Here is a 21438-nt window from a genome sequence, read left to right as displayed (position 1 = left end):
TCTGTGACTGCCTGCACTTCTCCAAACAGCCTACTAAATTTCTGTCTCCTTCCATTTTGGGCGCTGTTGTTTCTTAAGGGTTGTTGGGAATTATAACTCTGTGAGGGGTAAACAAGAGTTCCCAGGATTCTTTGAGAGAAGGAATGAAACAACATCCCACTTTTCAGACACTGAATTTGAAGTGCAAGTGCCTGAATCTCTCATAAGGACCCATCTTTATGTTCAGTTTCCTTTAAAACAACTTTTTTTAAAAAGCAAGTGTAGGGGAAATGAGCTGTTTCCATGTTTCCACAATGCCTGCTTTTTACATTATACCTTTGCTTTGATCCTTGCCTTTCAATTCTAAGGTACAATTTAATTCACAGTGTGGGTTTGGAGTGGGGGGACTGGCTCTTAAAAAACTCCAATAATTTCAGCTGGCTTGGAGCCATTTCAGTGAATAAAAATCCCAAACCTCAAAGCGGAGGGGAAATAATAGTTCTGAAGTCAGCTTTAAAATACAGGTGTGTGTTTAGTTACAACTTCAAAGTACAGGCTCTACCCTTGAAGAGTCTTCTCTAGTTTTCCAGTGGCATAATGGCGCTATTGAATATGAATGAGTGTTTAATTCCTTGCCAGCCACTCTCAAGGAGAATGAGCTTTCATGCTTCTGTTAACAGCATTTGGAGCAGATTCAAGAATGAATGGGGTTGACTTGCTCTGAGTTCTGCAAAGGAAATCTTTCCTTGCCGTTCCAAAAAAGAAGCAGCAGTAGCATCGAGCAGGGCTCTGCATGGACACGCACAAACATTTGGATCCAATTTGTGGCCCAGATTTGTAAATCTGCATTGGACCCAATCCAGACCCATTCCAACCTGCCCTGGGTCCGAATCCAGATTGTGATTGCGAACTTACAAATCTCCTGAAATCCTATAGGCTTGCATGACAAAACCAAAATAGCAATAGCTTACTTGTTTTTCACATAGGGGCATGATGTCTAGGGCATGGTGGTAGCATATTCAGAGTTCAAAGGCCCATTCCAGCAAGGCAAAAACACTCAAGGAAAATGTGAAGCAGAGCTAGTAAAGGCTGTTAGCCTGAGGAGAGTCTAGAGGGCAATTCCCCATATGATTCAGAATCCCTGCCCTGTTAGAACATGGCATGGCCCTTAGGGGAATTTGAGGAGGATGGCAGGAAACAGGCATAAAGGGAATGGCAGACAAAGAGAGAAGACGTATCTGACCCACTTTTGACTGGGGCCATCCTCACCTCTTGTTTTAGTCCTACCCCCCCCCCACCAGCATGCTTCCACTGACAGCTCACCCCAAAGAAAATGTGGCCCTCAACAAAGAAAGGATTTCCCTCCCCTGAGCTTCTGAAGACTCAGAATGTGCCTTTACAACTAATCACCTATCGAAACCCCAAAGCAAGCTACCCGTTGTTCCTGACTCTTTTCTGCATATGTGTCTCTGTGCATGCAATGTGCTTTGCTTAATCTCCCTCTTTCTCTTTGGCTTCCCACAGAAAGTAGCATCCTGGCCACATATGGCCACTTCAGTACTAACAGCACAATAACTCTGAAGCTGCAAGGAGGTAGCAGAAAGATGGCTGCAGCAGCTGGAGCTGAGCAGCGGCCCTCGGAAACCCTTCAAGCCCAGATCATTGCAAACTTCAGCCACAACATTCCAGAGCTGAAGAATCATGGGATCCCTTTCCGCATAGAGTCTACCTGCCATTTCCAAGTAAGGAGAACAATGCTATTGACGGGGGGTTGGGAAAATCAGGTCAAAATATGGCCCTCCAGGTCTCTCTTTCTGGCCCTCAGGACCTTTTCTGGGCCATGCCCCTCCCCAGGCTGAATCTGCCCCATGCCCTCCTTGGGGGCTTTTGCCTGGCTGGAATGTGCCCCTAAAATGCCTTTTGTTTGCATGGCTAGAGGAGAGGGGTTGCTGATAAACCAAATGTTGCCTCAAAGACAGGAAGTCCTGCCTCCTCACATCCTGCCTTTCTCTGATGTATTGAGTGAATTCTTCTGGAGGGCTTCTAAACCTGTCTAGAGAACAGCGGCAATGAACTCCCCTTTCACCTCCAGGGATTGGGTTTCTCCTACTTCCCTTGCTATCTTTGGGTATTGGGGTGACCAAATTATTGGAATATGAATTTTTGGAAAGTCCCCAACACAATTGCTTGCTTAGCGCATGAAATATACTCAGAGGTGAGAGTGGATTTTATGCTCTTTATTCAGCTCATAGTGGTGAGGAGGAATGGAAGATCCCCCAGAATGTCTGCTTTATTTACATTATTTACACAATGGGCCCCACATGATTGGCTAATTCTGGGATTCTCCTGTAGGCCAATCAGGTTGCAGATTCACTTCCACCTGGAGCTGGATTGGGTGGCTCCTGTGGACCAATCAGACTGCTGCATTCTGGGTCCTATTGTTCTAGGACCAATCAGACTGCTGCATTCTGGATCCTATTCAACTCAGTACATAACTCGACGACTTTAGAACAGGGGTTCTAAAGTTTGTTTAGAATAGCCCAAGAGCCACATTCCCTTCTGGGGGTCACATTCCAGTGGTGGGTGGAGCCAGAGGCAAAAGCAGGTGGAGCCCCCAATGTAAATATTACTTTGATACGGTAGGCTACTTTCTTCAGGGATCCCTCTCTATCCTCCACCCAGGGAGGCTTGATCAAAGTTCATGCACTCATTCCAGGCAGGCAAAAACACTTTGGGTACAAAGATGTGTAGTTTCTGTGACCATTTTTGGAATGCCGGCAGATGAAAGGCAGTTCACGGGGGTGGCTGAAAGGCTGAGTATTGTCTAGCATAGTATTATTGCCCACTAAGATATCTGGTCCTTCTCTGCACATCAGCCTTTTGCCTCTGGTTAGAATTTCAGCGAGAAGATGGCAATGAGAGTGGCAGCCCAGGCTGGTGAAGAAGAATTCAAGATTGAATTGGAGAAGCAAGGCACCAATAGCACCACAGGGTTTTCCCTTTTTCTTTACCATGACGTGGGACTCCTGATTCACACCATTCCACCATTAGTACGGGTTAGTTGACCACATTGCTGGTTTGTTTTGGGGGGGGGGGTTAAGTCTGCAAATGATACTGAATTAATGACTTCTTTTGCATTGTTTTGGCGCTTCCTTACATTGGAATGAATGTAAGATTTGTAAATGCGGGTGGTGCTGTGGTCTAAACCACAGAACCTAGGGCTTGCCGATCAGAAGGTCGGCGGTTTGAATCCCCGCAACGGGGTGAGCTCCCATTGCTCTGTCCCTGCTCCTGCCAACCTAGCAGTTTGAAAGCACTTTAAAATGCAAGTAGATAAATAGGTACCACTCCAGCGGGAAGGTAAACGGTGTTTCCGTGCGGTGCTCTGGTTTGCCAGAAGCAGCTTAGTTATGCTGGCCATATGACCTGGAAGCTGTAAAGCCAGTAAAGCGAGATGAGTGCTGCAACCCCAGAGTCGTATGCGACTGGACTTAACGGTCAGGGGTCTCTTTACCTTTACCTTACATTGGAATGAACGTTAGATTTGTAAATGGTTCTGTAAGCTATGTGACTTAGGTTAAATAGCAGGCAGCAAGACAAATAATAGTATTGAGTGGACACCGAAGTCAAGTGTAATGGGGTTTGGGGTTGCTTGTGCGTAAGGCGCAAACTGCTCCAAGCTGAGTAGTTTGGTTAAAACTTTCCCCCGGCTGGACAGCCTGTACTCCGTGACTGTCTCAATCACTGGCAGAATCCATCAGTGGGCGTTTCCTGAATTTCTTCCAACATAAAAGTTCTTTGACACCAAGTCGCCGCCTAGCTTCCCTGCGCGGAAGCTTTCTGCGCAGATTGGGCGTCCCAAGCGGAGGTCCTGTGCTCTCCCCGCTGGTCTCACTGGAAGAGCCCTGAAGCCTTCCCTCCGAAGCTCCCTCAGCCTCCCCTTTCTCCCTGGCGTCACGTCTATTTCCTTCCCCAGCGGAGGCTCTCCCTCTCTCCTTCCTGGTTCCCTCTCCAGCATCATTAGGGAGCCTTACCACCACCCTTGGCTCTGATAGCAGTTCCCTGACATCCAGCGTTGTGAAATGTTGAGCTGCAGCAAAGAAAACGAAGTATCTCATTGCTGCAATTATATTTCATTTCAGCTTTGTGTATGAGTGGGTGTGTTTACTAGGGATGGGAGGATCTGCCAATATCAGTCCTCTCAGTTTCTTATTTTTCCAACCTTAAATTCCATTCTCCACATTTCTGCAGCCGTTAGAGAATTGACTATTTTTTTACTGATATTCTGCAGGTCCAGTGTGACGGAGAATCCACATCTCATCAGCTTTCTGGCCATTGTCACGGAGAGGTTGCAAATCACTCAGTGGAGGTACAAGGTTCATTCTCAAAGCTTGGTCAACAGCATTGCACTGTCTGCAGTAAAGAGAGTCTGAGCATTGGGGGCTGTTTAAGGCATGGAGATCAATATGAATTGAATGGCCTCTGGGTGCAGACTTTCAAGTATCTCTGCTCACTCAACATCCCAGGGAATTTACAGGTTAAAAAACTCGTCAATCCAAAGGGTATGACTGTGTTTAATCTCACCACAGATGGGTGGGGGGTTCCTTCTGAATTAGAAGTGACAGCAGAACCCCTGTTAAAGTGGTATGGGTTTGTCTCCTTGGCGAACCCACACATCCCCAGTTTGATGCTCACAGCAGAGGTGAGAGGGGTCTATGGTACAGATAAATGCATTTATGAAGGCAACATGGGATCTTCAAGCAACCGAGGGCTCGGGCTGCTTAAACTGAGAGCAAAATGTGAGGGCTCCTTCCTGGCTGCAGTGGAGTGGCACCCCAAATTGTGGGGTTTCCCTAGAAGCCAAGGCAGCAGGAGGTTGTCTCTGGCAGTGACAGGTGAAACCCGGAAAATGTGCCTCATTTGTAAGCTAGACATGGAAAGCGGTCCAAACTGCCTCATTGCGAGCGGGCAATTCCTGCTGCAGAGCAGCCCGTCAGAGATCACTTGGGTGTGGTTACACCACTGGGAGGAGCAGGAACAGAGAGGAACGTCTGTGCCAGAAGAGGTGCAAAGCAATGGGATTTTGGTGTTTGATGCATTTTCCGTAAGAGCCCAAATTAACTGCACTGTGGATGGGAAGCCAATGCAAATGGTAGCGGTGGCTGCTTGGGGACCCAAACTGGAGCTGGATTAGCTGCTCAGCCACCGTGTCCCAGCATGGACTAAGGCCGGCTTCCCAGCCAGGAACTGGTTACGTGGAGTCGCCCAGTTGGGGAACGAAGCGGACCTGAGCTTGGAACTGATGAGCGGGCTGTGCAGGCTTTCAGGTGTGGGACGGTTTGGAAGGAGGCCTGGCGCAGCATGGAGCCTCGGCGTTCACAGCCATTGCCCCTCTTTCCAGGTAGAAAGAAGCATGTCCCGATCGCGAGGGCATCTTTTGCCTCTTCAGAGCTTCTGCTGGCCAGATCATGAAAGGCCTTTTTTGCTGGGCCTCTTCATGTGTACAGTGGTGCCTCAGGTTACATACGCTTCAGGTTACATATGCTTCAGGTTACAGACTCTGCTAACCCAGAAATATTACCTTGGGTTAAGAACTTTGCTTCAGGATGAGAACAGAAATCGTGCAGCGGTGGCGCAGTGGTAGCGGGAGGCCCCATTAGCTAAAGTGGTTAAGAACAGTTTCAGGTTAAGACCGGACGTCCGGCATGAATTAAGTTCTTAACCAGAGGTACCGCTGTACTGCACACTGTACAGAGTACCACTGTACTGCCTGTTCCACAGACGTTCCCCTCTCTATCCTCTATCCAGGCAAGCAAGAGGTGTGATCAGGGTGCAAGGACACACTCCAGGCAGGCAAAACCACTTAGAATAGGAGTCAATATCCTGCTGGGGCGGGGGGAGTGCTGCCTGGAGGGAGTTTCAAGGGCCGTATCAATGAGCGGGGGGGGGGCGGATTTCACCCCCGCTTTTAGAATGTGCATGGCAGAAGGCAAGAGCGCATCTTTCCAGATCAGTGTGGCCCACTGGTTGCGGCGAGCCGACAGCCTCCTTCTTCTCTGTTTTAGGCCCCGACGAGAGTTTTGCTCAGCGGGTCAGTGGGGACTGCCAACTGCACAGCCGACGTGCTTGGAGAGGTCATTTCCAACGCCACCTTTGCTCAGTTCCGTATCCACGCTGCCTGCAACCCTCAGCACAGTTTGGAAATCGGCCTCAGGCACGCCTGGCCTTACCTCAGCTCTCTGGGTCTTGCCCAGGAGAACAGGATAAAAGCAGCTGCTGTGAAAGCGGACGAGTACAAAGGCCTTCTGGAGGCCACTCTTGGGAAATGCAAGTTAACAGGCAATGGAGAAGTGAATTCAGAGGGTGAAGTCACAGCCGCAGAATGGAAAGTTATTCTTCTAAATAAATGTGACCTTCTGGAGGTGAATATTTACTATTGCCACCCCAACTGATGGGTTGGAGCATATTTTCCAGAGTTGGGGTCACCAGCATCCCCTCATTGGTGCCCTTGAGGTCTTCCCTTGGTGCCCATGAGGTCTTTGAAACCCACCCACACCTACCTAGCTCTCTCACTGTCCCTTTTGTCATGGCGTGTTGAGATTGGTTACCTTTTTCTCCCTTGAAAAAGTACGGAGTTGAAGGAGGAAGTTGGAAGAGTTACCGTATTTTTAGCTCTATAAGACTCACTTTTTCCCTCCTAAAACGTAAGGGGAAATGTGTGTGCATCTTATGGAGCGAATGCAGGCTGCGCAGCTATCCCAGAAGCCAGAACAGCAAGAGGGATTGCTGCTTTCACTGCGCAGCGATCCCTCTTGCTGTTCTGGCTTCTGAGAGTCAGAATATTATTTTTCTTCTTTTCCCTCTCCAAAAATTAGGTGCGTCTTGTGGTCTGGTGCATCTTATAGAGCGAAAAATACGGTATACCCTTTCCCACTTCCTCTTTTAGCTTTGTGTGCTTTTCAAGGCTCAGACTAATTCTTCTGGGGCCAACTTTTACCTTTGGAAGAGCAAAGTGTTTGCATCCATGTACAGTTTCTCTCTTTCTATCTCCTGATTGTGGGGAGGGGGAGGCTGATCTGGGAGAGGGGCAAAAAGTGAGAGTGGCACCCACAGTACTCCCTCAAATATCCGAAATTCCCTGGGGGCGTAAAAGATTGGCAACTCGTGCTCTGGAGAATAGATTCTACATAGGTTAAGACTAAACTGAGCTCTCCCCTGTCTTTTCTCTTTCCTAGAAAATGGCGTTACCCCAGAAACTAGTCTCCAGGGGTTCGTTCCTCATGAACATCTACAATGTCAGTTTAGCAACACACTTCTGGTGTGATGGCAAAACAGCTGATGTGCAACTGGAGGTGTCTTCTGTAGACAAATATACCGTGCAAGGATCGCTGGGTCACTCTTTCCCCTACCTCTACGATCTAGGGCTGCCTCCGGACAACTCACTCCACCTCTCCGTGACAAATGGCTCCGTCCTCAATGGACTTATTTTGCTGCACAACGGAAACTGCAAGCTTGAAGCACAAGGAGAAATCAGACCCCGAAACCAGACTGAATGGGCCCTGGAGATGGAAACAGATTGTACAGTTTTGCAGGTCGTACCTGGTTCCTTTCTGGTTCTAAAGCAAAACATGGCACTCTAGAAACTGGCTTGATTATTTTTCAGATAATCAGTCTGAGCTTAAAAAAGAGAGAGAGCTGTCTTACACCTAAAGGCAGACCCTGCCATTCACTCAACGGCACAAGTGTTGGTCTTTACAAATATTGCATTATGCCATCCCTGGAGAAGCACAGTGGATGGTGATGTGAGAGAGGAGATTGCCAGGGATGGCACCAGTGCAGGAGGTTGGCCCATTCAGGCCCCAATAACCTCAGTCTGACCTCAGCCAGGACCCACCTGCCTGCCTTCTTACTTTTTTTTTTTTTTTTTGCATTTTGAAGAAAACTTTATTAAATTCAATTATGTATACAATGTATTCGAAATTTATCCTTTCTTATACAGTTTGAACTTCCTTCAGCGGTATTGACATTCATTCGCATTTAAATCTTATTGTCACATTTCCTCTTTTATATTGCCATTCGTACCTCCTTTAAATATTATTTCAGCTTAAACAATACTTGTTGACCCTTCACACAGCCTCTTTAAACCCCACTAACGTTGTATTTACTGAACATTTATTTTCCAGGTAACTTACAAATTTTCCCCAATCTTCAATAAACGTCTGATCTTTTAAATATCTTATTTTCCCTGTTAATTTATCTAACTCGGCATATTCTGTTAGTTTTGTTCTCCATTCTGCCACCGTTGGAATTTCTTCCTGTTTCCATCTCTGAGCTATCACAATTCTAGCTGCCGTAACCGCATATTGGAAGAGTTTATAATCCTTTTTCCTAATGTCCTTTCCAATGATGCAAAGTAAGAAGGCCTCTGGTTTTTTCACAAAGGTGTAACCTAACATCTTTTTTAATTCATTATATATTTCTTCCCAGAAATTTTTAACCTTTTTACACTCCCACCATTGATGGTAGAAGGTCCCCTCCTTTTGTTTGCATTTCCAGCATTTGTTATCTACTTTAAACATCTTGCCCAATTTCACGGGTGTAATATACCACCTGTATTGCATCTTCATCACATTTTCCTTAAGTAACATACAGGCCGTAAATTTTATATTTACTTTCCAGAGCCTTTCCCAGTCTTCCATTAATATATTGTGCCCGAGATCTCTTGCCCATTCCACCATCACTGACTTCACCTCCTCATCCTTCGTATGCCACTCTAGTAGTATTTTATACATTTTGGAAAGATTCTTAACTTCACTACTTACTATCTCCTTTTGAAATGTAGATTCTTTTTCCTCATATCCCCTTTCTTTCATCTCCAACTTAAAAAATTCGTTTATCTGAAAGTAGTGAAGCCAGCCCTGAGTAAATGATTTTATCTGGTCATAAGGTTTTACTTTCCACTTTCCCCCTTCCTTTATAACCATATCTTCAAGCTTCCCCCACTTTTCTTCCATGTTAACTTTTTTAACACTCATTAACTCTTGTAGGGAAAGCCAGTGTGGTGTTTTCGGCTCTAATATGTTCTTATATCTGTCCCAGACCTCTATTAGTGGACCCTTAAAAATGTGACTGGTAAACCCCTTATGAACCCTCTTTTTGTCCTTCCATAGGTACGCATGCCACCCGAATTTGTTGTTATAGCCTTCCAAATCTAACAACCCTCCGTTTTCCAGCCTAACCCAGTCTTTTATCCAGCAAAGGCATGTCGCTTCATAATAAAGTCTCATGTCTGGGAGGGCGAAGCCCCCTCTTTCTTTAGCGTCCGTTAACAGCTTATATTTAATTCTGGGCTTCCTCCCTTCCCAGACATATCTTGAGATGGTTCTTTGCCATTCTTTAAAATTCTTTGTTCCCTTTAAAATGGGGATTGTTTGAAACAGAAACAGCAATTTAGGTAACAGCATCATCTTCACCATGGATATTCTACCCCATAACGATAATTTCATTCTGGCCCAAACCTCTAAATCTTTTTTGATTTTATTCCAAACCGGGACGTAATTATTTTTGTATAAGTCAATATTTTTGTTGGTAATCCAAATCCCTAAATATTTTATCTTTTTAACAACTTCAATTCCGGTTAATTGTTGTATTGTTACTGCCTTGTCCTGATCCATGTTTTTTACAATCATTTTTGTCTTAGTCTTGTTCAATTTAAAGCCTGCAAGTTTACCAAATTCCTCTGTCTCAACCAGAAGAGCTTTTATACTCTCTAAAGGTTCTTCCACCGTAATAACCACATCATCCGCATACGCTTTGATTTTATATTCGTTTACACCTAATGTTACCCCCTTGATTTTTTTACTTTCTCTTATTACATTTAATAGTACTTCCAAGACTGTTATGAAAAGTAACGGAGAAAGTGGACAGCCCTGACGGGTTCCTTTACTAATTTTTATATCTTCCGTAGTTGCCTGCCTTCTTACTTGACAACCAGTCAGGGGATGGTTGTGCCTGCCATTGGCTTTGAAATGAAGCGAATACAGTGCTGCCTCGGGTTACAGATGCTTCAGGTTACAGACACTTCAGGTTACAGACTCTGCTAACCCAGAAATAGTACCTCAGGTTAAGAACTTTGCTTCAGGATGAGAACAGAAATTGTGCGGCAGCAGCGTGGCAGCAATGAAGGCCCCATTAGCTAAAGTGGTACCTCAGCTTAAGAACAGTTTCAGGTTAAGAATGGACCTCCAGAACGAATTAAGTTCATAACCTGAGGTACCACTGTACCATTAAAAAGTTATGAATTGTGTATAAAAAACCAAATTATGTTGAACAATAAAAGAGGAGGAGGAAAAGGTCTTGCCTGTGTACAGATGTCAGCAGATTAAATCACATTTTGAATCTTGAATGATGGTTGTATTTTGGCCCATATATATATATATATATATATATATATATATATACACACACACACACACACACACACACACACACACACATATATATATATATACACACACACACATATATTTCGAAAGCATGAATTTGATAGATTTGGCTTTAAATGCAAATAGGATAAAATCTTTCTCCTAGCCCTAGCCACTTCTCCGATCAAACTTACCCCCTTTAAAGCTGCAGCTTTTAAGTTTGTTTTTTAAGAGTCTCATGGCAGCTCACCTGCATAATCACTGTTAGATTAAAAAAAAATCTGTGAGAAATTTGGCCAGAGGGACAGAGTTACAATCTGTTGATCCCTGCGTTTGAAATGGAATCATTTTTGTTCCTCAAGACGTACCCAGGAAGAAGAACCCTTGACAATGATACCCTCCAAATGGGTTTACAGGCTGTGAAATGTGTTTTGCTTCTCACCGTTGACTGGATCCGTTCAGACAGATGGGTGCCAGGGAGCGCCCTCACTTTGAAGTGAGGATCAAGTGCCAGGCAAAGGTCACGTTAGAAACTGAAGTGCCACATGGTCTGTCACCCCAAGAGGGATCCCGGAAGAAAATGAGCTGTCGGTAAATTGTGGGAAAACAGATCAGGCATGACATTAGCTTAGGCCTTGAGTCAAACCCTTGTCAACTCCAAGCCAGTTTGGTCTTTCATGCAGAAAACCAATTCCAACGGCAAGGATCAGTAGAGAACAACTGCAAAGCAATACAGGTACTGCCTGCCATGGGAAAGGAGGTCCCCTTTTGACAAGATGCTCCATCTGCATGCACACACAATGAAAAACAGAACAAATCCAAGCCATAACCCCTGGAGACCTTTCTAAAGACGAGGAGGACATGTTGCCAGATTCCAAACCTGGAAGATCCAGATTAAGTCTTTTGCATGAATTTGGAAGCTGACTAAATGAAGTCAGCCTGTTTGCTCATCTTCTCCAGGACTGGCAAGCAGTTCTGAGGGGCATAGCTGTCAACTTTTCCCTTTTCTTGCTAGGAATCCTATTCGGAATAAGGGAATTTCCCTTAAAAAAGGGAAACGTTGGCAGCTATGCTCTGGGGTCCTAGGAAGAGGTCTTTCCCAGGTCTTCCTGAGCATTCTCCTAGCATTACCTGGAGACACCAGAGATTGAATCTAGGACCTTCTGCATGCAAAGTAGATGCTTTGCCACTGAGCTGTAACCCTTCCTCGGGACATAAGAAGCTGCCTTATATTGCCAGACCATTGGTCCATCTAGCTCTGTAAATTGATGGGGAGTTTTAGGGTTTCAGACAGGGGGTTCTCCCAACCCTACCTGGAGAATTCAAGGATTGGCGGTAGGGCCTTCTGCATGCAATGCAGATGCTCTTATCACTAGGCCATGGCTCTTCCCCCTCTTTAGAGAAGTGGAAGGCACAATCCAGCCAATGATGACACAGCGCACAGTTCCACTTTGAGTCGCTTACACATAAATTCCATGCCGTTGGAGATTTAGGAGGAAGAGTACAGTAGTTGGCTTCCATCTTCTTGTGCAGTAAAACTCCATGAACCAGCTTCAGGCCATGTTAAGACACTGTTATTAAACCCTCTTTTTTATGAAGCTAACTTGAATATTTTATTTCATGGCAGGATCTTGGAGTCCCGGTGAAAATAGATGGGTCAGGGCATATTTTAATCAATAAAACGTACCTGGATTCTCAAGCATTGTTTACTGCAGGTGAAAATAGTTTACATGGATTCCTCGTTTTAAAAGCAATGGCTGTAAGTAATCAAGCTGACATGTTACATGATTGTTTTTCTATTTGCTGTACCTCCCCAGACACTTATTAAGCTAAAAAGGTGCAAGGCAGGTGAGAAACAAATCAAAGACTCAGTTACGTTAGTCAAAATACAGTGTTATAAATGTGATACCAGAGCTGAAGTCACAATTCAGTGATATTTTCATTTGTGAGTTTTACAATGGTTTTTTGCAGAGCGTTTTTGGAGCGTTGTGGTTTTTTTAGCTGTGTAGATCTAGCCGAACCTTTGGTGGGGATAGATCCATGGCTCATTTGCTTATCTGTGCGGCGGCTTGTAGTTTGTTGAACAAGCCATGGTTAAAACAAACTATGTCTAAGCACCATGTGCAAGTAAAGCCAATGGGGAGCTGCAGATGCTTACAAAAGGGGCATCCCCAGTAGACTACGCCCACCTGAAGGGAAGGGCAGGGAGAAACCTGGAAGGGAGAGGAAAATGGCATGGAATATCTTGGAAGGTGATGTGGCTGGCAGGTTGGAACCTGGAAGGGGAGCCCTCCATGCTGCAACATTTTACTGCAGGCCTCCTGTGTCTCTTCAATGTGGCCAGTCTACCATGCTCAGGACAACAGACAAACGGGCCTTTTCCACACTCCTCACCTGATCTTCTTTGATACAATTTCTCACAGACCAGACAAGAGCTGCATGCGTTGCTGACCCATGATATCAAAAGCAGCCTTCGTTTGGGCATACCTGCCAGGACGGTAGTGGATTTAATTTCAGAAAAGAATGGCACCATTTGTAAGAGGTGGCTTCAGTTCAGCGTGGACGGCAAGCAGGTAACCGCACCTCCCTTTTAGTAGCATATATCCAAATAATGTGTGCAATAATAATAATAATAATAATAATAATAATAATTATAATTTATATACTGCCCTTCATCCAAAGATCGCAGGGTGGCTCACAAGATAAAAATACAGGATAAAAGCACAAAAGAAATAGTTAAAACAATAACAAAAGAATAACACACACCCCCAGCAAATTTAAAAGGCATTAAGCAAAAGTGTGTCTTAAAATGCATCTATTAGTGAAAACAACATACAAAAACCATTACAGTGGTACCTTGGTTCTCAAAGTTAATCCGTTCCAGAACTCCGTTCCAAAACCAAAGGGTTCCAAAACCAAGGGACGCTTTCCCATAGAAAGTAATGCAAAATGGATTAATCCGTTCCAGACTTTTAAAAACAACTCCTAAAACAGCAACTTAACATGAATTTTGCTTTCTAACAAGACCATTGACCCATAAAATGAAAGCAATAAACAATATACTGCAGCCACACAATCAGTAGCTGAACTGGGTTCCACACAGTCACAAAAACAAAACAAACAGAGCCACAAAAATGCAAAATAAATAGCAAAAACAGACAGACCTCAGCGTAACACTCAAAACAGAAGTGTGGCACTCAAATCAGAAGCATAACACTCAAAACGGAGGCATTTCTTTAATGAAATACATATATCTGGCCAACCACATGCTCATGTCTTTTTCCTGCCACATTGCGGGACTAGTTTTCATTTAGTAGTAAAACTGAGGAAACACTGCATATACTACTATGTGGGTTGCCTTTTTAGGATTAGTAGTGCACATAGGGACGCGGGTGGCGCTGTGGGTTAAACCACAGAGCCTAGGACTTGCTGATCAGAAGGTCAGTGGTTCGAATCCCCACGATGGAGTGGGCTCCCGTCCCTGCTCCTGCCCACCTAGCAGTTCGAAAGCATGTCAAAGTGCAAGTAGATAAATAGGTACCGCTCCAGCGGGAAGGCAAACGGCGTTTCTGTGCGCTGCTCTGGTTCACCAGAAGCGGCTTTGTCATGCTGGCCACATGACCCGGAAGCTGTATGCCGGCTCCCTCGGCCAATAAAGCGAGATGAGCGCCGCAACCCCAGAGTCGGCCACAACTGGACCTAATGGTCAGGGGTCCCTTTACCTTTAGTACACATTTATTAGCACTTTTAATTACCAATCACATGCGAAAGTGGGTTCCATGTTGCAGCTTGGGCCTCAGGTCTGGACTAATTGAAGACCCCTGGAATAACGAGGAGTATGTTAACTGGTCTTTTGCCTCAAGCAGCAAAATGTCTGGGGTTGGCCCCATTTCTCTTCCAGCTGACTTCTAATTTCAGCAACGGGGTTTGTTCAGGGCACACAACCCATATTACTAATGCATTTCTCCTTCCCCCCTCTTTTTTTAAAAAAAACCTAGATCGCAGAAGAACTGAGCTTTACACAGAAGCTGGACCACATCTCTCTTGACTACAGGCTCACGCATAATCTAGAAACTTTGCAAGCACTGTGGATAGAAGACAGGATAGAATTGCAGGTAAGGGTTTTGTTTGTTTGTGTATAGACATGCTTGTCCAGAAGCCTAACTTGGCTGCCTTGTACAAATCAGGTCACATCTTCACCATTCAAAGAATCATGGGAGGTGAAGTGGCTCTGAACTGTCACTCTGTGAGCGGTAAACTACAGCTCCCAGACTTCTTTGGGGAAGCCTATTGCTTTCAATGTGCTGTAAATATCTGGTGTGGATGTGACCTGACATCCTTTAAATCCACTAAAATTGCAAAGAAACCAACAAACCACAGTGTGGGTGGGTGGGTGGGTGAGAGAGAGAGAGCTGTAAAACCCTCCATCCTTTCCTTTTTTATAATAATTTTTATTTGGTTTTACAAATATAAAATTATAACAGTTCAAATTACATACCCACATTTAGAGATTTCTCCAAATCTCTTGACTTCCCACTTTCCCCATTCATGGGTCCTATTGTACACCCTCTCAACTGCATATTATTTCATAATCCATATTTGTATCTCTCCATATTGTCCATAATATTCACTACATTACAAGCGTTATTAAAATCCTGATAATGTTTTCATCTGCTTACAGTGGTCTCCTAGATAATTTATAAATTTTTCCCATTCACTGTTGAAGTTTTGGTCTTCTTGGTTCCTGTGCTTTCAAGTCAGTTTTGCCATTTCAGCATAGTCCAACAGCTTGGTTTGCCATTCCTCTCTGGTAGGGACTTTGTCATCTTTCCATCTCTGGGCCAGTAACATCTGTGCAGCTGTTGTCGCATACATGGTCTTTTCTGGTCCTTTGAAATGTTGGTACCTACAATTCCTAATAAAAAATGCTTCTGGTTGTGTTGTTTTGTTTTTTTACAAAAGTTATTTTAAACACACACACCCAATTCATTATATATCAAATGGGAAATGAAAACTCTCCATCCTTTTCATAACACATATGCTTTTTTCCATACAGGCTGTGGCTGGGCTGGTGGATGTTAAGAACTTGAGAATGAAGATTCAGTATGGTTCATGCTGGATAATTGTTAGAGGGCAAATACAAGCAGTTGAAAGGAGGATGAATTTAACAGGGAACTTTAATCACAAATGGTCATGGTTGCTACGCTCATATATCCCAGAAACCATCCAGGTGTGTGCCGGTCATTCTTGTTGTTCTTCATTTACCATATCTTTCTGTGTATAAAATGTTGTTTTTTGCTTTAAAAAAAAAAATCAGACAAAAATTTGGGGTCATCTTATACACGGATAATGAATGCAGTGGCTGGTGGGCATCGCCCGGTGGATGATTGTTGAAAAAAGCTCAACAACTCAAGAAATACTGATTTCTTAATTTTGGGGTTTTTTTAAAAAAAAGGTCATCTTATACAAGGAGAAATATGGTAAAATGGACTGATCAAGTCCACAACCGCATTATGAGTGCAGAGCTAAATTGAAAGACAATTTCACTAATCAGACACTTCCTTTTCTTTGCTGGAGCTGAACATTTCATGATTCTTGAGTTGCTTCTAAGGCACTTATCTCTCTTAGGTGATAATGTCCTTTGAAGTTAATACCACTCAAGAGAGGTGGATCCAGACTGTGAGTGGACAAACGCTTATTACCTATACCGCTAACTCCATCCATGTGAAGCAGCAACACAACACCTTTTGCTGCAGTCTGCATAATGTTACGACGGCGATAACATCCAGATATCCCGCAGCAATCAATTTGACCTTCTTCCTACAGAAACTAGGTACTGTCAATGTTGCCCATGTCCTGCAGCCGTTCTCAGCCTTGGTTCCCCCGATGTTATTGGACTACAAATCCCATCATCCTCAGCCAGCAGCAGTGGAGGTGAGGGATGATGGGTGTTGTGGTCCAACAACACCAGGGAAACCAAGGCTTGGAGAAAGCTCCTGATCCTTTCCTTTGAGTTACCTGCGGTCACAGTGACACCAGGTGATTGGCAGGTACCCATTTCAAAGCAGCGTGCAGACACATGTGGGAGCCAGTGGGCCACACCCTGTTCTAAAAAAACCATTGGGCCCTAGAAACTGTCAAGAAAAAGAAGCACTTTGTGTAGCCTTAAGCCATGCACTGGACAATGGTGGTGGAATTTTTTCGTTTTGTTGCATTTCAGAAAACAAAGCCAGAGCAGCATTTCAAGGGCTATTTAATAACGAAAGTGTGGCTGTCACTGTGGATGCCCTCACTGAACTGCGTGGCCCTTTGGAACTCACAGCAGAAGTAAAACATTCCTCAGGTTACCTGAAGCATCATGGCCTCCCTTTCAGCCTCAAGGTATTTTATATTTATTTAACAAAATTAATTTAATGCTCAGTCGTAAACAGAACCTCTAAGTGGTTTGCAAGAAATATAGCTAACAATCCCCTGTAATGGGAAGTTCTTATTTTCTGATGTTTCATTGTGTTTTATTTTTTTAAAAAAAAATTGTTAAAGATTTCATTGATTTTCCATTTTCAAAACAAATATCCAATATCAATACTAAACATTAGTTTTTCATCCCCGCCCCCCGTTGTCTTCCCTCAGCTTCCATTTCTGGTTTATTACATCAAATGATACGTTGTTTATATACAATACTATGTTATCACAATGTTATATTCCTTGTTTTATGTAAATAAAATTGTAAATGTTTATTTAAATCCTGCCAATGAGTCCATGTTTTTTTGATGTTTCTGCAAATATACTGTAAAAGGTTCCCATTCTTTTTCAAAGTCCCTGTTGTCCTTTTTTCACAGTTTGTCCGTTAACTTTGCTAACTCTGTTTCATTGTGTTTTATATGTGCTAGGAAGCTGTCCAGAGTGGCTGGGGAATCCCAGCCAGATGGGCAGGGTATAAATAATAAAATTATTGTTATTAATTAATTAATTAATTAATTAATTAATTAATTTGTTGTTTTATTTGGGGGGGGTTATTTTTAAAAAAGTATTTCAGGGAAAAAACTATCCTCCCAACCTAAGGTACTTATTCTCAAAGTAGTCTGTCAAACAGTATACTGTTGTTGTTTAGTCATTTAGTCATGTCCGACTCTTTGTTACCTTATGGACCAGAGCACACCAGGCACTCCTGTCTTCTCCTTCATGGATCACTGCCTTGTCGTGGTGAAGGGGCTTGAATAACTCAGAGAAGCTATGAGCTATGTTGTGCAGGACCACTCAAGACGGACAGGTCATAGTAGAGAGTTTGAACTAAACATGATCCACCTGGAGCAGGAACCGGCAAGCCACTCCAGTATCCCTGCCAAGAAAACTCCATCGACAAAAACAACAAACAGTATATGCTAAACAGCAAAAAGAAGAAGAACCTAACAACATTGAAATATTTCAGCAACAACATCAAATAAGGGTGTTTTCAGATGGGGCCTTGATATTGCCAATGGGCCATTGGCAGCAGGGTTTGTCTGTTTGTTTAACAAATAAATCTGGATTAAATGGTGTCGCATAAATTGGACATCATGAGGAATACATGAGTTCTGCACATCCCAGAAAGTTGCACACACATGCTTGATTTCTGTGATCATGGTGGGTCAAAGAAAGCTGAAATACTGAAATCACTGTGAGGTAGGATTGAGATGCCCTTCCTCCAGGCCATCATAGGTTTGTGAGAGAGAGCACCATCAGCACAGAGTGTGCCACAGGATGTTGGCTGGGCTGAATTTCTGAAACAGTCATCAGTGTGAAATGGTACGAGCATTAAAGAGGAACAAGACCTTGCAATGCTTCTGTTAGATTCCACATTGATGTGTTGTTGTCTTTTCTCTTCCCCTGCTTATTCCTTCAGCTGACACTCCTTGAGATCATGTCTGAAAACAAGACAGAAGCATCCGTGAAACTGGCTTGTGACCCAAACTTGAATCTCTTCTTTGTTTTCAGGGCTAGAAATAAGTTGCAAAGGTAAGAGGAGGTTGGCCTTGGCGTTTTACTCAGAGTAGGACCGCTGAAATTAATGGACTTTGGCTGCTCCTGTGGGTCTATTCTGAGTTGGACTAGCGTTGGCTATAATCCAATGAAGTCCATCGTTCTTTGACTTCCCAAAATGCTGGGTTGCTGGCACTTACTGAGACAGAGAGGTTAGATGATGTCTGTTATTTATTAAGCATTCATTCGGATTAGTTTGTGGAGAGGTTAGACGATGTTGCATTGAGCAAGTGTTATCCCATACTTTCCAGTGTATTTTCCTGTACTTTCCTTATCACACAAGGATAAGGTGGGAGCAGCAGGTTTGTTGTACAAGAGCACCAAGCCAGCTGTATTTGCAAACCCTGAATTTGCTGGTTGAATCCCACCTAGTTGTGGTGACAGCCAAAAAGCACCTTCAGAGGGATAGCTAATCCCTTAACACAGAGCTTTCCAAACTTTTCATGTTGGTGACACACATTTTAAACAGGCATCATTTTGTGCGACACAGTAATTCAGTTTTACTAGCAAACCAGAGGTTAAACCATGGGTAGGCAAACTAAGACCCAGGGGCCAGATCCAGCCCAATCGCCTTCTAAATCCAGCCTGCAGACAGTCTGGGAATCAACATGTTTTTACATGAGTAGAATGTGTCCTTTTATTTAAAATGCATCTCTGAGTTATTTGTGGGGCATAGGAATTCGTTCATATTTTTTTTCAAAATATAGTCTGGCCCACCACAAGGTCTAAGAGACAGTGGACCAGCCCCCTGCTGAAAAAGTTTGCTGACCCCTGGGTTAAACTAACCCTTTTCCAGTCTAGGGAGTATTGTGGGGAGCAATTGCACGACACACCTACACACTGCAGCCAACACACTAAAGTGTCGCAACACACAGTTTGGAAAGCTTCCTTAGCACATCTGATTGAAGATTCTCTCTCTTTCTCCTCCAGTGAAGAATTGCATATCAGATGTCTCCAGAACCTGCCATTTCTCCTTCGGCATTTCCCCAGCATGGCTGAAGTTTCCTCAAAGGTAAATTGTTCCAGTTAAGTCTCGCCCACCACAGATTTTGCTAACTGCATCTTACTGCAACTTACATTAGGAAAGGAATTGGGGGAGAGGAAAACTGATGATATCACCACGCTGTTAATTCAAATCTATGGTGTGATCACAATTGGAATGCTGTGTTGCCTCACCTCAGTATTATAGAGTTGGACAATGTTCAGAAAAGGGCAGCCAAAATGACCAAGACTGTTGAACTAACAATAATAAAATAATAAATAATAAAATAATAATAAACCTTTATTGTCACTACACCACCTGTGTGCAGTGAAATTAAACGAGCCCCCACCCCTACACTCAGTCTTGTTCGCGCTCTGTGTGCTACTACTGCCCTGTGAAGAAAGGTTTCAGAATTTGCAACATTTTAGTTTAGAGAAAAGGCGACATGATGGAAGTTTGTACAATTATGAATGGTATGGAGACAGGGGATAGGTAAAAAAAAAAAAATTCTCCCTCCCTCAAAACACTAGAACCTTTGGGCATCCAATGAAGCTGTTATATATTGGGTTTAACACATTTTATGTTACAAGGCGCGTTCTTACCAATTGTATAAGTGTTGGTAGACGAATGTTCTAATGGCAAGTAAGCGCATGCACTTTCAACTGTCAACAGTCAGTTCATTCTCGGGTTTATTATTGTGTTGTCCGGTCAGTTTGGTTCTTGTTTTCCTATGAGTGAGCTGTTGTCACTGACAAATGTTGAATAAACTTAGTTGAGGAACTTATACTATCTTGGCCTTCTGACTTTTTCCGGACATTTAACAGAAGCTAAATGTGTGAAGATTCAGGTCAGGCAAGAGAAAGTCCTTTGCACAACGCATGGTCCAAACTAAGGAACTTACTCTCAGAGAAGACAGTGATATCCACCAGCTTGGATAAATGAGGATTAGAGAAGGCTGACATTAGCCATGATGAATATGTTCTGCTGCCACTGTCGGGGGCATTATGCCTCTGAATGGCCGTTGTGGGGAACTACAGGTGGGCAGAGCGGTGCTGCTCTCAGGTAAAACTTGCAGGCTTCCCACAGGCATCTGCTCAGCAGCTTTGTGAAAATGATGCTGGACTAGATGGGCCATTGGCTTGTCTTTAAGTTCTCAGAGTGATGGCCAGGGCCTGATCACAAATCAGATGATGCTGTCCTGTACCTGCTATAAAGGAAAATGAAAGAACGGACTGGGGAATCTCCTGGGGACCTGTGTGTGGCAGCAAAGGGGGGGGTGAAAGACTTTGCTTTTCCAAATTTCAGCAGTGCCCTGTTTGAGGCCAAAATTCAACAACCTCCCACCCATCTCTCGTCTTCCATTCTGCACTTGGACTATGCCATAATTGGAGGGTCCTGCCTGCAGTGTCACCCCCCCCCCAGCTCAGCACCCAGTGAAGGGGAACCGGTCGCACTGCCCTAAAATCGCCTCTGGTGAAGAAATACATTGAGGGGAGGGCAAAGTCATTTGCTGTTGTTGTTTAACTATCCTCTGTAATTCCTTTAGATAAATTATTCTACCAAAGAAGCAGAAGGGAAAATTTCCATCCAGATGGAAAATACGGATTTCCTTGTTTTGACAAAGTTAGCATTTACTGGGAGGAACCACACGCAAGTCCTTGAATTGATGCACAGTGTACCCCAGGTTGGTGGGACCACTTTTTAACATGTATTTTAATCCATGCAAACAAGGCAATGAGGAGGTAGCGAATAACCGCTTTGAGGTTTCTGGGTGTACAACTCAGGAGTTGTGGCGTACCAAAAGATGTTGCACCTCTCTCCTTTTTTAAAATTTTATTTCAGCTAACAATCGTTCCAAGGCGACTTGTTCTCACAACAGCTTACCAAAAAAGCAAGAGAACCCAAGCATTGAGATGTGTTGCATTATGGGATGGCAAAGAAGCAAAACTCACAGGCAGCTACACTGGAGTCTTCCCAAAGATATATGGAGGTCATGAAGTGCAGGGTAGGTTTCTATAAAACTCTGGGGCAAGC

The 21438-nt window shown here is 43.8% G+C and overlaps 1 protein-coding gene across 1 annotated transcript in view; it reads left to right on the top strand.

Annotated features, from left to right (window-relative positions):
- Positions 1–21438, top strand: part of LOC309329045 (uncharacterized protein) — an 87305-nt gene that overhangs the window by 37685 nt on the left and 28182 nt on the right. Inside the window, exons 32-46 of the mRNA XM_081839447.1 lie at positions 1504–1721; positions 2874–3035; positions 4271–4348; positions 6045–6401; positions 7215–7571; positions 12031–12162; positions 12827–12976; positions 14402–14518; positions 15460–15633; positions 16032–16236; positions 16624–16784; positions 18286–18398; positions 19353–19434; positions 20951–21088; positions 21247–21409. Coding sequence (XP_081695573.1) covers positions 1504–1721; positions 2874–3035; positions 4271–4348; positions 6045–6401; positions 7215–7571; positions 12031–12162; positions 12827–12976; positions 14402–14518; positions 15460–15633; positions 16032–16236; positions 16624–16784; positions 18286–18398; positions 19353–19434; positions 20951–21088; positions 21247–21409 — 2607 coding nt within the window. The remainder of the gene's footprint in view (positions 1–1503; positions 1722–2873; positions 3036–4270; positions 4349–6044; positions 6402–7214; positions 7572–12030; positions 12163–12826; positions 12977–14401; positions 14519–15459; positions 15634–16031; positions 16237–16623; positions 16785–18285; positions 18399–19352; positions 19435–20950; positions 21089–21246; positions 21410–21438) is intronic.

Source organism: Podarcis erhardii (assembly GCF_964252035.2).
Source record: "Podarcis erhardii genome assembly, chromosome: 14".
Taxonomy (NCBI): Eukaryota; Metazoa; Chordata; class Lepidosauria; order Squamata; family Lacertidae; genus Podarcis; species Podarcis erhardii.
This window is presented reverse-complemented; position numbering and strand designations above follow the sequence as displayed.